Source organism: Mustelus asterias, chromosome 22 (genome assembly GCF_964213995.1).
Source record: "Mustelus asterias chromosome 22, sMusAst1.hap1.1, whole genome shotgun sequence".
Classification (NCBI taxonomy): Eukaryota; Metazoa; Chordata; class Chondrichthyes; order Carcharhiniformes; family Triakidae; genus Mustelus; species Mustelus asterias.
Genome location: NC_135822.1, coordinates 43,362,365 through 43,379,705, shown reverse-complemented (window position 1 = coordinate 43,379,705; position 17,341 = coordinate 43,362,365). Strand labels below are relative to the sequence as shown.

At 44.0% G+C, this 17,341-nt stretch overlaps 1 protein-coding gene across 8 annotated transcripts in view; it reads right to left on the bottom strand.

Moving 5' to 3' along the window:
* LOC144510017 (uncharacterized) overlaps positions 1–17,341 on the bottom strand; it is a 275,355-nt gene that overhangs the window by 148,211 nt on the left and 109,803 nt on the right. For all 8 annotated transcript variants that reach the window (XM_078239203.1, XM_078239202.1, XM_078239206.1 and 5 more), the window contains 5 exons: positions 11,872–12,046; positions 11,665–11,762; positions 8,758–8,932; positions 7,465–7,562; positions 5,575–5,749 (listed from right to left, as the gene is read on the bottom strand). In XM_078239203.1, coding sequence (XP_078095329.1) covers positions 5,575–5,749; positions 7,465–7,562; positions 8,758–8,932; positions 11,665–11,762; positions 11,872–12,046 — 721 coding nt within the window. The remainder of the gene's footprint in view (positions 1–5,574; positions 5,750–7,464; positions 7,563–8,757; positions 8,933–11,664; positions 11,763–11,871; positions 12,047–17,341) is intronic.

The following is a 17,341-nucleotide window of genomic DNA, read 5'->3' as shown; positions in this document are numbered from 1 at the left end:
GCCATTGGAAATTGGTTTTTAACCTTTGCTAAGGGTGTGCATTAATCTTAAATCGATAAAATGTACTCTGGACCATTCCTTAAGTTTTTTCACTTGACCATGACCTTGGGAATGCTCGGAGCATCAGAGGCAGGGAAAGAAATAAACTTCAGCCAGCGCTTCGATGCTAATACTAGTCGATTAACACAATCACAACTATACCCTTAATACCGCAAACTATTCTCACTGTCTCCCAGGCTCGAAAAGAAGCAGTCACTCCAGGAAGCAGGCCTGCAGGTGAGAGTAAAACAACACGATCCCAGGGCCCTCCTCCCCAGCTTACTGCTTGCAAATGTCCAATCTCTGGAAAACAAGCTGGACAAACTTAAAGCCAGACTCACTTTTCAAAGAGAACTGAGAGACTGCTGTGTTCTGTTTCACGGAGACGTGGCTCACTCCTGCTTCACAACCAGAGGGCTTCTCAATCCATCGAATGGACTGTACAGCGGCCTCAGTTAAGACTTGGGGAGGTGGGGTCTGCTTCCTAATCAACACCTCATGGTGCTGAGACGGAGCAACACTGGCGGGTTTCGGCTCCCCGGACCTAGAGTACCTGACGCTAAAATGCTGCCCCTACTATATTCCTTATACACCGACGACTTGTGGCTAAATTCCCCTCCAATTCGATTTTCAAGTTTGCTGATGACACCACTGTAGTGGGTCGGATCTCAAACAATAACGAGACAGAGTACAGGAATGAGACAGAGAATCTGGTGAACTGGTGCGGCAACAATAATCTCTCCCTCAATGTCAACAAAACGAAGGAGATTGACATCGACTTCAGGAAGCATAAAGGAGAACATGCCCCTGTCTACATCAACGGGGACGAAGTAGAAACGGTCGAAAGCTTCAAGTTTTAGGTGTCTAGATCACCATAGAACCATAGAAAATTACAGCTCAGAAACAGGCCTTTTGGCCCTTCTCGTCTGTACCGAACCATTTTTTGCCTAGTCCCACTGACCTGCACTTGGACCATATCCCTCCACACCCCTCTCATCCATGAACCCATCCAAGTTTACATTTACCACTTTATCCGGCAGCTCATTCCACACTCCCACCACTCTCTGCGTGAAGAAGCCCCCCCTAATATTCCCTTTAAACTTTTCTCCTTTCACCCTTAACCCATGCCCTCTGGTTTTTTCCTCCCCTAACCTCAGTGGAAAAAGCCTGCTTGCATTCACTCTATCTATACCCATCAAAATCTTATACACCTCTATCAAATCTCCCCTCATTCTTCTACGCTCCAGGGAATAAAGTCCCAACCTATTCAATCTCTCTCTGTAACTCAGCTTCTCAAGTCCCGGCAACGTCCTTGTGAACCTTCTCTGCACTCTTTCAACCTTATTTACATCCTTCCTGTAACTAGGTGACCAAAACTGTACACAACACTCTAAATTCAGCCTCACCAATGCCGTATATAACCTTACCATAACACTCCAACTTTTATACTCGATACTCCGATTTATAAAGACCAATGTACCAAAGGCACTCTTTACGGCCCTATCCACCTGTGACGTCACTTTTAGGGAATTCTGTACCTGTATTCCCAGATCCCTCTGTTCAACTGCACTCTTCAGAGTCCTACCATTTACCCTGTACGTTCTACTTTGGTTTGTCCTTCCAATGTGCAATATCTCACACTTGTCTGTGTTAAATTCCATTTGCCATTTTTCAGCCCATTTTTCTAGTTGGTCCAAATCCCTCTGCAAGCTTTGAAAACCTTCCTCACTGTCCACTACACCTCCAATCTTTGTATCATCAGCAAATTTGCTGATCCAATTTACCACATTATCATCCAGATCATTGATATAGATAACAAACAACAATGGACCCAACACCGATCCCTGCGGCACACCACTAGTCACAGGCCTCCACTCAGAGAAGCAATCCTCCACAACCACTCTCTGACTTCTTCCATTGAGCCAGTGTCTAATCCAATTTACTACCTCCCCATGTATACCTAGCGACTGAACCTTCCTAACTAACCTCCCATGAGGGATCTTATCAAAGGCCTTGCTGAAATCCAGGTAGACAACATCCACCGCCTACCCTTCATCCACTTTCCTGGTAACCTCCTCGAAAAACTCTAATAGATTGGTCAAACATGACCTACCATGCACAAAGCCATGTTGACTCTCCCTAATAAGTCCCGGTCTATCCAAATATTTGTAGATCCTATCCCTTATCACACCAACAAAATGTCCTGGTCCCCTCCATGCCGACACTACAATTAAGAAAGCCCACCAACATCTCTACTTTCTCAGGAAACGAAATTTGGCATATCAGCTATGACTCTCACCTATGTTTACAGATACACCATAGAAAGCATTCCTTCTGGCTGTATCACAGCTCCTGCTCTGCCCAAGACCGCAAGAAACTACAAAAGGTCGCGAATGTAGCCCAATCCATCACGCAAACCAGCCTCGCATCCGTTGACTCTGTCTGCACTTCCCACTTCCTTCGCAAAGCAGCCAGCATAATTAAGGATCCCCCACGCACCCCAGACATACCCTCTTCCACCTTCTTCCGTTGGGAAAAAGATACAAAGTCTGAGGTCACATACCAACCGACGCAAGAACAGCTTCTTCTCTGCTGCCATCGACTTTCGAATGGACCTACCTTGCATTAAGTTGATCTTTCTCTACACCCAAGCTATGACTGTATCACTACATTCTGCACTCTCTCCTTTCCTTCTCTATGAATGGTATGCTTTATCTGTATAGCGCGCAAAAAACAATACTTTTCACTGAATGCTAGTACATGTGACAATAATAAATCAAATCAAAAATCAGTGGACTCAAAATCTCCTAAAAAATAAGCAAGGTAAGAAAATAAGGGAGCAGGCTGTGTAAGAACAAGTTTAGTTCCTGAAAGTTCTTTAACACTAAAATTTGCTGTTGAGATCACTGTGCCACTAAAGAAGCTTTCCAAATCCGAGTTGGTGCCAAGAGACACAAGATGAATACTGAGAAAAGAAAATCTTGCAACACGCCACCATGCCATAGGCCTAGGTGGGACATTCCCCTCAGGAACACTGGTGTCGAGAAACCTATTCAAAAAGGGAGGTAGAGAGAAAACAGGGAACTATAGACCAGTGAGCCTACCGTTGGTACTGGGGAAGTTGCTAGAGTCGATTATCAAGGATTTCATAACTCGGCATTTGGAAGGCAGTGGTATAATCAGACAAAGTCAGCCTGGTTTTACAAAAAGGAAATCATGCTTGATGAATCTATTGGAATTATTTGAGGACCTAACTAGACCGAGGAGAACCAGTGGATGTGGGATCTTTGGACTTTCAGAAGGCTTTCAACAAGTTCTCACATTACAAACTACTATGTAAAGTTAAAGTACATGGGATTGCAAGTAATGTCTTGAGATGGATAGAAAGCTGCTTAGCAGATAGGAAGCAAAGAGTTGGCATAAATGGGTCTTTTTCTGATTGGCAGTCAGTGACTAGTGAAGTTCCACGGGTATCTGTGCTCGGACCTCCACTGTTCACATGATATATTAATGATTTGGAAGAGGGGACTGAATGTATTATCTTGAAATTTGCAGATGATACAAGGTTGATTGTGAGGGTGAGCTGTGAGAAGGATGCAGAGATGTTTCAGCGTGATTTGGACAGGCTGTGTGTGTGGCACCTGCATGACAGTTGCAGTATAATGTGGATAAATGTGAGGCTATCCACTTCGGTAGCAATAATAGGAAGACAGATTATTACTTGAATGGGTGTAAATTGAGAGAGGTGCATACTCAACGAGACTTTGGAGCCTTCGTGCATCAGTCGCTGAAAGTAAGTGCGCAGGTACAGCAGGCAGTAAGGAAGGCAAATGGTATGTTGGCCTTCATAGCGAGAGGATTTGAGTAGAGGGATAGGGATGCTTTCTTGCAATTATATAGGGTGTTGATGGGGCCACAGCTGGAGTATTGAGTGCAGCTTTGGTGTCCTTATCTGAAGAAGGATGTCCTTGCTATAGAGAACGGCACGTGGCACAGTGGTTAGCCCTGCTGCCTCACAGCGCCAGGGACCCGGGTTCGATTCCCGGCTTGGGTCACTGTCTGTGTGGAGTTTGCATGTTCTCCCCGTGTCTGCGTGGGTTTCCTCTGGGTGCTCCGGTTTCCTCCCACAGTCCAAAGATGGTCAGGTGGATTGGCCATGCTAAGTTGACCTTTAGTGTCAGGGGGTTTGCTAGAGTAAATGCATGGGGTTATGGGGATAGGGCCTGGGTGGGATAGTGGTCGGTGCAGACTCGATGGGCCGAATGGCCTCCTTCTGCATTGTGGGATTCTATGATTTGTAAGAGTCCAGCAAAGGATTATTAGGTTGATTGAGACATTGGTACCGTTATTGAAGAATGTCATTAAAGCATCAAAGGATGAGAAACCATTAGCCAAAAGAGTAACCAACTTTCTCATATCCAACAGAAACACAGCCCATGCAACATACAATAGCTCATAGCAAGAAACTATGCTTCAATTGAGAAATACTGCCAAAATACTCACAATTTCTTCTACGGTGCAAACCCATGATGAGAGAGTTTGGAGACGACAAAAAGAGAATTTGCAGAGTCAGTTAACTGAAATATCAATATTAGACACGGTGTTTGGAAATCCTGAACCTATGATTACGACTGATTCAACACCAGTTGAACCAACATCATCTGGAGAAGCTAAAGAAGAACCAACCTGATCAATGATGTACCTGAGCCAAGTGGTGAATAGACTACCGAGAACATGAAAGCAAAGCCTCCTGAAGGAAGGATTCTGCATGAGCGTGTGTGACTATGAGGGAGAGACATGGCATTGTAGAGAGATGAGGGTGAGTGTCAGCGGGAGATAGACAGATGGGGATGTGAGGTAGTTAATAGAAAGGGGAGGGTGCATCTGCAAGGCTGGTTAGTGGGAGTGATGTGAAGCAGGCTTGAGAATACAAAGTGAGAGGGTAGAATGATGTTCACATGCGGATATAAGTGAGTGTGCCACTATACCAACCCTTCCTGACCTGCTGAGGTCATTAACTACATTCAGCACTGAATCCAGGAACAAGGTACCACACTCTTGCTGCAGATCACATGGGCAACTTTCAGTCAGTCAGGCCTTTGCTTCATCAGCAGAATTCTCTCTATCTTGAATAATGAAGAGTATCTCCATGTGGGTCTCTTACAACCCCAGCAACACATCCAAGAGTTAACGCTTCATAAACACTCATCCGTTAGACGCCTGGATTCCTTCCACCAATTCATTCTGTTCTTCTCCTCACTCAAATATTCATCAAACAGCATGTTTGGAATCTTCCTTTAAGTATGGAAGTTGAAGTTGTCTCATGCGGGTCATCACCACCCCGTTCCCTGATAATGGGGTGGGAAAGCCAGAAACTCAACGGTAACGCAGTAGCTGCTAACACAAACACTGAACTTACTTCCAGGTTTCTCAGGCACTACCGGCCCCACCTCCCTGCTCCCAGTGAGATGGGAACCTAAAATCCAGCCCAAAGAAGACACAGTATCAAATAAGCTGAGAGGAATCATTATTTACTGAGGGATGTTGTCTCCGGTGTCTGAGGCAGGAACTCCTGATGTTGTCTCCACTTCACAGGCAACCGGTTTGCTGCAGATCTGACCAGGATATTCTTTCCGGAGATTCACAAGATCTTCATAATCCCCATTCCCTGACGGGTTATCACGGTCAAACCACTCAGTTCTGCAGCTGCCTGATAAATGCAACAGAAGAAAAACACAGTGAGAGCAATGCTTTTAAAGATGGTCTTGAAGAGTTTATTTTTGTTTCATCTTGCGCAGAACAGAAAGTGAATTTTTTTAATAGTTCGATGCCTTTTGCTAAGCAAGTTGACAAGTAATTATGCAGTTGGTCTGACATTATGGTCACTAAGGGTGTTTGAAAAGAAAGTCCATTGAAAGCAGGTGTTTGACCAGTCTCTTCACCTCCTGTAATCATAGAATCATAGAAACCCTACAGTGCAGAAGGAGGCCATTCGGCCCATCAAGTCTGCACCGACCACAATCCCACCCAGGCCCTACCCCCACATATTTACCCACTAATCCCTCTAACCTACGCATCTCAGGACTCTAAGGGGCAATTTTTAACCTGGCCAATCAACCTAACCCGCACATCTTTGGACTGTGGGAGGAAACCGGAGCACCCGGAGGAAACCCACACAGACACGAGGAGAATGTGCAAACTCCACACAGACAGTGACCCGAGCCAGGAATCGAACCCGGGACCCTGGAGCTGTGAAGCAGCAATGCTAACCACTGTGCTACCGTGCCGCCCAGGATCCAAACACAACCTACTCAGTATCACATTCCCCCATTAGTTCCTGCAATCACTCAGTATATGATATATTGCATTCAATCCCAACAACAAACACAAATAATTACTTTATTCAAACGTATAGAGACATTGCAGCACTACCTGGAGAGTAATTAGTCTTGATATTAACCCCATAGTTTTGTAATTTATAATTCATTGAATCATGCACAACTTTCTCAGCAGTCAAGTTCTTCACTGAAAGAGACACAGAAACTGTCAGCTCCACATTTTTAAGTTTGTGTTTCCGTATGGGCCAGGAAGAGGCAGGAACGCTTCCCAGGCCTTAAGGGAAGTCCCCAACATCACTTTTACTGATTGCAAGCTCTTTCTAACCAGAGTTACTGACCAGCTGATATCTCCTCCTTTCTCTATTCCGATTTCCAACCTCTCTTTACAGTCTCCCTTCCTCCAAGGGAAGGTGATGACCGAAGGGTATTATCACTGGACTATTCATCCAGAAACTCAGCTAATGTTCCTGGGACCCAGGTGCAAATCCCACCACAGCAGGTCGTGGCATTTGAATTCAATAATAAAAAATTGGAATAAAGAATCCACAGATATTGATGAAACCATTGTCGATTGTTGGAAAACCCCATCTGGTTCACTAATGTCCTTTAGAGAAGGAAACTTGCTGTCCTTACCTGGTCTGGCCTATATGTGACTCCAGAGTCACAGCTATATGGTTGACTCTCAACTACCCTCTGAAATGGCCTAGCAAGCCACTCAGTTCAAGGGCAACTAGGGATGGGCAAAAATGCTGGCTCAGCCAGTGACACCCATGTTCCACGAATGAATGAGAAAAAGCAAAATTTGACTTCTCCCCATTGTGGGGTCTGGCCATAAAGTTTCCCCGAGTGCGATTTCCTACCACTAGTTTTCTCTCCTTGCCTCAGGTCAGGCAGCTGATTTGACCAGTGGCTGGGCTTGTTCCATTGAGTTCAGCGGGACATTCACAGTCCCAGTCTTGCTGGGATTCTCAGTCATTTTCTGCCCCGTGCACCCCCTCCTCACCCCTCAGTGAAATATCAAGTCCATTGTTTCCAAAGTGCAATGTAACATTCAATAAATCAGCCCAGACAAATGTCCAATACTTACAAAATGTTTCCGGGCAGATAAAGCGTATCCTGTAATCTTCACAACTTCCATCTGGTTGCTCGTTATTCACACATACAAAGCCAGAAGAAATGTTGCACCTGTTAAACACAAAACAGGAGTGTGTAATAAAGTAGTTATCAAATTAATACCTGCTCTTTGAAACAAAGACACAGTGCAACAACACCACAAATACCTTGCATTTATATAACATCTTTAATACAGAAAGATTGCTGACAGTGCTTCACAGGAGCATTACTAATCAAAGTTTGACACCGAGCCACATTAGGACACCAAGGAAGATTTTAAGGAATGTCTGAGATACAGGGAGAGAGGATTAAAGGAGGATATTTCATATCAGGGCAAACCATTTGGTGAAGCGATGGAAATTGGGGGTGCACAGGTTGCTCAAATTAGAGGAAAGCAGATATCTCAGGGGATTGTGGGCTGGACGTGGGTACAAAGAAAGGCAAAGCCATCGAGGGATTTAAAAATAAGGATGAGAATTTTAATGTTGAGGTGTTGTCAGCTTAGGTACCAAACAAGTTAAGTTAACGGAGTGTAGAAATGGAAAGTTGCCCAGGACAGCACAGAAATACAGAAATAGTTCAGCTGAGAGATTTCACCAACAGAACTCAGGCAAGGCTGGAGGTGTTAGATCTTACAGCGATGGAAGATCTTACTGTGATAGAAGTAGGCAGTCTTGATGATGAAGACGATTTCATGTTGGTTTTCTGGGCGGCACGGTAGCACAGTGGTTAGCACTGCTGCTTCACAGCTCCAGGGACCTGGGTTCGATTCCCGGCTTGGGTCACTGTCTGTGTGGAGTTTGCACATTCTCCTCGTGTCTGTGTGGGTTTCCTCTGGGTGCTCCGGTTTCCTCCCACAGTCCAAAGATGTGCGGGTTAGGTTGATTGGCCATGCTAAAATTGCCCCTGGTGTCCTGAGATGCGTAGGTTAGAGGGATTAGTGGGTAAAAGTGTAGGGATATGGGGGTAGGGCCTGGGTGGGATTGTGATTGGTGCAGACTCGATGGGCCGAATGGCCTCTTTCTGTACTGTAGGGTTTCTATGATTTGTTGTTGAAAGTTTCAGTGCTCCAACAGTGCAAAGTGACTGATTCAGCTTCAGTCTAAGGTGGCTAAATAACAGGATTGGTGACAGCCATTATGTTTGATCTTCATAATATTAATTGGAGAAAACTTCTCCTTCTCCAATATTTAGCGTTGGCCAATGGGCAAGGGAGGGTTTGAGAGAGGTACAGTTGAGGAATAATAGAGCAAGAAAAATTATTTACTCAGAGATGTTGTCTCCAGTACTTGATGCTGGAGCCCCAGATGTTGTCTCCACTTCACAGGCAGTCGGGTTGCTGCAGATCTGATCCAGATATTCTTTTTGGAGGTTCACAAGATCTTCATAATCCCCGTCGCCTGATGGGTCATCGCGATCAAACCACTGGGTTTTACAGTTGCCTGATTTATGCAACAAACAAAAAAGATATTGTGAGCGATACTTTTAAAGATGGAATTGAAGGGATTGGTTAAATGGGTGCAGAATAGAAAGTGAAAACCAACATGGCAATCAAATTCGAACTGTTAACATTAATCTGAATCACACACTCGCCATCCAACTGAGCCAACTGGCCTCCAGAGGTACATGACAAGTACAAGTCACTGTTAGCTTCATGTCGGTGATAGGAAAGCTTTAGAATCTTTACTGAAAGAAGTAACATCCAGAAAATGAAAATGTAATAAAAACAAATAAAGAAAGTTCATACATGATCAACCTTATTGAGTTGTTTGAAGAAGTAACAGCAAGAGTAGACAGTGTTATGCAGTCTATGTACTTTACATGAACTTTCAAAAGGCCTTTGTTGAGGAACTATGTAAGAAACTTATGATTAAGGCCAAGGCATGTGGAGCCAGCAGAAGAATGGATATCAAACTGACAACAGAACAGAGTAGAGGTTGAAACTCGTTCTGCAGAATAGCAGAAAATAAGTGGTATTCCACAGTGGTCAGTTCTGGGGCCATTGTTACCCATAGTTACCTACTTGACGTAAGGGCCGGAATTTTACCACCCCGCCCGTCATGGGAATCGGAACAGGTGAGGGGCGGACCATGGGAAGGTCCATTGACCTTGGGCGGGACTTCATCATTTCGGGACGAGCAAGGCCATAAAATCTCACCTAAGTAGTTTGGACTCTGAAATTGGAAATAGATCAAATTGTGGGTGGCTAATATTAAGAAAGACTATGACAAAATAAAATATGTTAACAAACTTGTAGTATGACAGATGAATTTCAACATTGAAAATGCAAGGTGTTGCAGTTAGTGGGAAAAATAGAAACCATTACCTTTGGGAAGTAAAAGCCTAAATGGGGTCAATGCGTAAAGGAAGCTAGGGTATTGAATCAGTGTTATTTCAGCACTGTGGCCCATCATGTTTGCACCAGCTCTCCAATGAGCATTTCACCGAGTACTATTCTCCCGTCATCTCCAGGTAACTCCGCATATTGTTTCTTCCTAAATAATCATTTAATTCCCCCTGGAATACCCCAGTTGAGCCTACATCTATCTCATTCTCAGGCAGTGCATTCCAAACCTTAACCACTCAATGTGTGAAAAAGGTTTTCTCATGTTGTTTTTACTTCTTTTGTCAATTATTTAAAATCTGTTCCCTCTCATTTTTGATCCTTTCATGTGTGGGTCACTCTCTCCCTATCTACTCTGCCCAGCCCCTCAAGATTTTAAATACCTCTATCAAATCTTCTCGCTAAGGAAAAGAGTCCCAATTTCTTCAATTTTATTTACCAACTAAAGTTCTTCATCCCTGGAGACATTCTTATAAACCTCTTCTGCATTCTTTCCAGTACCTTCACATTCTTCCTATAGTGTGGCACCCAGAACTGAATGCAATATTCCAGCTGAGGTCTAACTAGTGTCTTATGCATTCTCAACATAACCTCCTTGCTTTTGTACTCTGTGCTCCTATTAATAAAACACAAGATACTATGTGTTTTATTAACAGCTCTCTCCATCTATCATGCCACCTTAAATGACTTATGCCAATATGCACCCAGGTCCTTCTGTCCTGCACACCATTTAGAGTTGTATTCTTTATTTTGTAGTCACTATAACTAAGAGGGAATGCAGGAGAAACCCCTTTAGTCAGCGAGTTGTAAGAATGTGGAACTCACTACTACATGGAGAGGTTGAGTGAATAGCACAAATATATTTAAGGTGCCAAAACATTGAATGTATTCAAGAGGCGGCTGGATATAGCAATTGGGTGATTGGGATCAAAGGTTATGGGGAGAAAGCAGGATTAGTCCATTGAGTTGGATGATCAGCCATGTTCGTGATGAATGGCGGAGCAGGCTCAAAGGGTCAAATGGCCTCCTCCTGCTCCTGTCTTCTATGTTTCTATGAAGCTAAATGAGCACGAATGAGAAAGGAGGAAAAGGATATGTTGATAAAATGAGATTAATTTGGAGGAGGATTGTGTGGGATAAAAACCTGTTGTCTCCAATTTTCCGTGTTGTAAATCTGTGTAATCCTCTGAATTTCTAGTTGCTGAAAATTCTGAGATTGATCAATCTCTTTAATTTAAGCAGAACTGAAACAATAATGCAGATTAAGAGGATGACAGAACTTTTTAATGAATACTTTGTATTTATTTTTAAAGTAGAGGTAAAGTGGACAAAATACCAGGGATAAAAAGGGAATCTAAAAATAAATCAAGACGACAAACTTACTGGATATAATTTTTAAAATGGTACCGTAGAAAATGAGACTGAAGATCGACAAATAACTAGTACCTGATGTTTTGCACTGTAGTGTCTTAAAAAAATTAAGGTATGAAAATTGTAGATGCATCTGTTATAATGGTTACCACAGGCAGCAAATCTGTTATCATTCATTCCCAAATACCCAAATGTTTGTCTTGTTTGACCACTAACAATGATGGAACCTTGGGCCCTCTAGACATTGGGTCCCTATCACTAGTCGGTAGTCGGTAAGTACTCATTAGACCGTAAACCCTAGTAGGCTCTTGATGTGTAATACTGCAATAACATCATTCAGCTTTAACAACATACTGAAATAATCTCTGACTTGAACATACAGCTGGTTGTGGAGCACTTATTACCATGTTTCCAAAGTGAAAGATAATTAACATAATTTTACAATGGCTCAACACTTACAAAAAGCTTCAGGACAGGTGAATCGTATTCTGTAATCTTCACAGATCCCATCATCCTGCTCTGAATTCACACAAGAAAATCCAGTCAAAATGTTGCACCTGTTTAATACACAACGGGAGGGTTTGATAATGTCTTTCCTAAAATAATTATTAGTTTTTGAAATGAAAGGCACAATATTAAAATAGGATGGCAGAAATCATTATTTACTCAGGGATGTTGTCTCCAGTGCTTGACACTGGAACTCCTAATGTTGTCGCCACTTCGCAGGCAATTGGATTATTGCAGATCTGTTCAGGATATTCTTTCCGAAGATTCGCAAGATCTTCATAATCACCAATGTCTGATGGGTCATCTCGATCAAACCACTGGGTTTTGCAGTTACCTGGGAAAAAGCAAAGAGGGCATTGGGAGAAACATTTTCAAGGCGGGATTGAAGGGTTTGATGGAAAAGATGTGGAGTAGAAAGAGAAAAGTTTTGACCTTTTTTGCTGATGACCAAGCTTAAAGATAATTACAAAGAATATTTATTAGTTTCAACTTGTGATTGGTCAGAGAGCTCAATAAAAAACAAAAATCATAGTATTGATTAACAAAAACATTCTACACCAGCTCCGGATGATATTCGTCTCCATTTCTCACTTCCTTCCATTCCTATATTTACTATAGTGTGGTATATAGAATATACTATAATCTGGAATTAAAATGGTGATTGTTATAAATCTGCTTCACTAATGTCCTATATGGAAGGAAATCTGCCATCCTACCTACTCTGGCTACGTCTGATTCCAGACCCACAGCAATGTGGTTGACTCTTTATTAAATTATTTTTTTTACAATGTAGGATGTAGCACATACTATAGTTACTATGATGCAGGATGTAGTGTATACTATAGATACCATACATGTTTTTTATTCATTCGTGGGACATGGGGGGGATCACTAGTTGGCTACTGCCCATCCCTAGTTGCACTTGAACTGAGTAGCTTGCTAGGCCATTTCAGAGGGCATTTGAGAGTCAACCACATTGCTATGGCTCTGGAGTCACATGTAGGCCAGACCAAGTAAGGACAACAGATTTCTTTCTCTAAAAGATATTAGTGAACCAGATGGGTTTTTCTGACAATTGACAATGGTTGCATGGTCATCTGTAGATTCATAATTCCAGATATTTTTTATTGAATTCAAATTCCACCACCTGCCATCGTGGGATTTGAACCCGGGTCCCCAGAACATTAGCTGAGTTTCTGGATTAATATAGTCTAGCAATAGTGTCACACTGGGGACATTTCTGCTACAAACGACTTCTCTTTGGCATCACATTGGAGATGGGGTGGGTGGGATTGTTGTCGGTGCAGACTCGATGGGCCAAATGACCTCCTTCTAGGGATTCTATGATTCAATGAAGATTAGCACATGCCTCCCGAAGATACACAAGGCAAACACACCCGGCCGTCCCATCGTATCGGGCAATGGGACCCTGTGCGAGAACCTCTCCGGCTATGTCGAGGGCATCCTGAAACCCATTGTACAAAGAACCCCCAGCTTTTGTCACGACACGACGGACTTCCTACAGAAACTCGGCACACATGGAGCAGTTGAACCAGGAGCGCTCCTCGTCACAATGGATGACTCGGCACTCTACACCAGCATCCCCCATGACGATGGCATTGCTGCAACGGCCTCAGTGCTCAGCGCCAACAACTGCCAGTTTCCAGATGCAATTTTACATCTCATCCGCTTCATCCTGGACCACAATATCTTCACCTTCAACAACCAGTTCTTCATCCAGACACAAGGAACAGCCATGGGGACCAAATTCGCACCTCAATATGCCAACATCTTCATGCACAGGTTCGAACAAGACTTCTTCACCGCACGGGACCTTCAACCGATGCTATACACTAGATACATCGATGACATTTTCTTCCTTTGGACTCATGGTGAACAATCACTGAAACAACTCTATGATGACATCAACAAGTTCCATCCCACCATCAGACTCACCATAGACTACTCTCCGGAATCGGTTGCATTCTTGGACACACACATCTCCATTAAGGACGGTCACCTCAGCACCTCACTGTACCGCAAGCCCACGGATAACCTCACGATGCTCCACTTCTCCAGCTTCCACCCTAAACACGTTAAAGAAGCCATCCCCGACGGACATGCCCTCCATATACACAGGATCTGCTCGGATGAGGAGGATCGCAACAGACACCTCCAGACGCTGAAAGATGCCCTCATAAGAACAGGATATGGCGCTTGACTCATTGATCAACAGTTCCAACGCGCCACAGCGAAAAACCGCACCGACCTCCTCAGAAGACAAACACGGGACACAGTGGACAGAGTACCCTTCGTTGTCCAGTACTTCCCCGGAGCGGAGAAGCTACGGCATCTCCTCCGGAGCCTTCAACATGTCATTGATGAAGACGAACATCTCGCCAAGGCCATCCCCACACCCCCACTTCTTGCCTTCAAACAACCGCACAACCTCAAACAGACCATTGTCCGCAGCAAACTACCCAGCCTTCAGGAGAACAGTGACCATGACACCACACAACCCTGCCACAGCAACCTCTGCAAGACGTGCCGGATCATCGACACAGATGTACACAGTACATACTCTTGCAACTCGGCCAACGTTGTCTACCTGATACGCTGCAAGAAAGGATGTCCCGAGGCATGGTACATTTGGGAAACTATGCAGACGCTGCGACAACGGATGAATGAACACCGCTCGACAATCACCTGGCAAGACTGTTCTCTTCCTGTTGGGGAGCACTTCAGCGGTCATGGGCATTCGGCCTCTGATATTCGGGTAAGCGTTCTCCAAGGCGGCCTTCGTGACACACGACAGCGCAGAGTCGCTGAGCAGAAACTGATAGCCAAGTTCCGCACACACGAGGACGGCCTCAACCGGGATATTGGGTTCATGTCACACTATTTGTAACCCCCACAGTTGCCTAGACCTGCAGAGTTTCACTGGCTGTCTTGTCTGGAGACAATACACATCTTTTTAGCCTGTCTTGATGCTCTCTCCACTCACATTGTTTTGTTTCTTAAAGACTTGATTAGTTGTAAGTATTCGCATTCTAACCATTATTCATGTAAATTGAGTTTGTGTCTTTATATGCTCTGTTTGTGAACAGAATTCCCACTCACCTGAAGAAGGGGCTTAGAGCTCCGAAAGCTTGTGTGGCTTTTGCTACCAAATAAACCTGTTGGACTTTAACCTGGTGTTGTTAAACTTCTTACTGTGTTTACCCCAGTCCAACGCCGGCATCTCCACATCATCAATGAAGATTACCCAGGGGATTGGAATAAAGGAATTCCATTTGAACACTTTGCAATTTGGGATGCACCTAATGAGTCAACCAAATTCAGTCCATCTGAATTGATCTTTGGTCATGAGGTAAGAGGACCACTCAAACTGATTAAGGAGAAACTGGTGAGTCAGCATTCTGAGACTACATTATTGGACTAGGTATCAAATTTTAGGGAAAGGTTGAATAGGTGAATAGCTCGGCAATATTTAAAGTGTCACAGCTTGTGATGAAACAGGAAGCGTATAAGATATCAAAAATTTGTAGTTTTGCTAGTGGGGATACAGTCTTTATCATCGTAACAACAAACTGAGTTTGGACTTGGAATCAACATATGATTAAGGACTGAAGGAGTATTTTGGAGATGAAGCAGTTTGTCGCAAATGTGGTAAAAAGGAATGTTTGATTATGGAAGACAATGACTGAAAAAGTAAAGTTTATTTATTAGTCACAAGTAAGGCTTACATTAACATTGCAATGAAGTTATTGCGAGATTCCCCTAGGCGCCACACTCCGGCGCCTGTACAGGTCAATGCACCTAACCAGCACGTCTCTCAGATTGTGGGAGGAAACCGGAGCACCTGAAGGAAACCCACGCAGACACAGGGAGAAAGTGCAAACTCCACACGGACAGTGACCCAAGCTGAGAATCGAACCCGGGTCCCTGGCGCTGTGAGGCAGCAGTGTCAACCATTGTGCCACTGTGCCACCCTAAATGGACTATATTACTGTTGTATTTGCATGTTTTGATTTTGGAAAAAGTAAAGTCAAAGTTTACTTTATTAGTCACAAGTAGGCTTACATTTACACTGCAATTAAGTTACTGTGGAAATCCCTTAGTCGCCACAGTCTGGCGCCTGTTTGGATACACTGAGGGAGAATTTAGCATGGCCAATTCACCTAACCTGCACATGTTTGGACTTTGGGAGGAAATTGGAGCACCCAAAGGAAACCCACGCAGGCACAAGCCGGGAATTGAACCCGGATCCCTGGCACTGTGAGACAGCAGTGCTAACGTCCGTAATTGGGAAATTGCTGGAATTCATCATTAAAGAAGAAATAGCAGGACACCAGGAAAAAAAATGGTTCGATCAAGCAGACACAGCATGGATTCATAAAGGGAAAGTCGTGTTTGACGAATTTATTGGATTTTTATGAAGGTGTAACGAGTGCAGTTGACAGAGGGGAACCGGTGGATGTGGTGTTTTTGGATTTCCAGAAGGCGTTCGATAAGGTGCCTCACAAAAGGTTGCTGCAGAAGATTAGGATACACGGAGTTGGGGGTAAAGTGTTAGCGTGGATTGAGGATTGGCTATCTAACAGGAAGCAGAGAGTTGGAATAAATGGGTGCTTTTCTGGTTGGCAGTTGGTGACTAGTGGCGTGCCGCAGGGATCGGTGCTGGGGCCTCAACTGTTTACCATATACGTAGACGATCTGGAGGAGGGGACCAAGTGTAAAGTAACAAAGTTTGCGGATGACACAAAGATGAGTGGGAAAGCGAACTGCGTGGAGGATGCGGAAAGTCTGCAGAGAGATTTGGATAGGCTAAGTGAGTGGGCGAGGATCTGGCAGATGGAGTATAACATTGACAAGTGTGAGGTTATCCACTTTGGAAGGAAGAATAGTAAAATGGACTATTATTTAAATGGTGAAAAATTACAACATGCTACTGTGCAGAGGGACCTGGGGGTCCTTGTGCATGAATCGCAAAAACTCAGTTTGCAGGTGCAGCAGGTAATCAAGAAGGCAAATGGAATGTTGGCCTTTATCGCGAAGGGGATGGAGTATAAAAACAGGGAGGTCTTGCTGCAATTGTACAAGGTACTGTGTGCAATTTTGGTCCCCTTATTTGCGAAAGGATGTATTGGCCTTGGAGGGAGTACAGAGAAGGTTCACCAGGTTGATACCGGAGATGAGGGGGTTAGTTTATGAGGACAGATTGAGTAGATTGGGCCTGTACTCATTGGAGTTTAGAAGGCTGAGGGGAGATCTTATCGAGACATATAAGATAATGATGGGGCTAGACAGGGTAGAGGCAGAGAGATTCTTTCCACTTAGAAAGGAAACAAGAACTAGAGGACACAGCCTCAAAATAAGGGGGAGTCAGTTTAAGACAGAGTTGAGGAGGAACTTCTTCTCTCAGAGGGTAGTGAATCTCTGGAATTCTCTGCCCATTGAAGCAGTGGAGGCTACCTCGTTAAATATGTTTAAGTCACAGGTAGATAGATTTCTGATCAATAAGGGAATTAAGGGTTATGGGGAGCGGGCAGGTAAGTGGAACTAAACCACTATCAGATCAGCCATGATCTTATTGAATGGCGGGGCAGGCTCGAAGGGCTAGACTCCT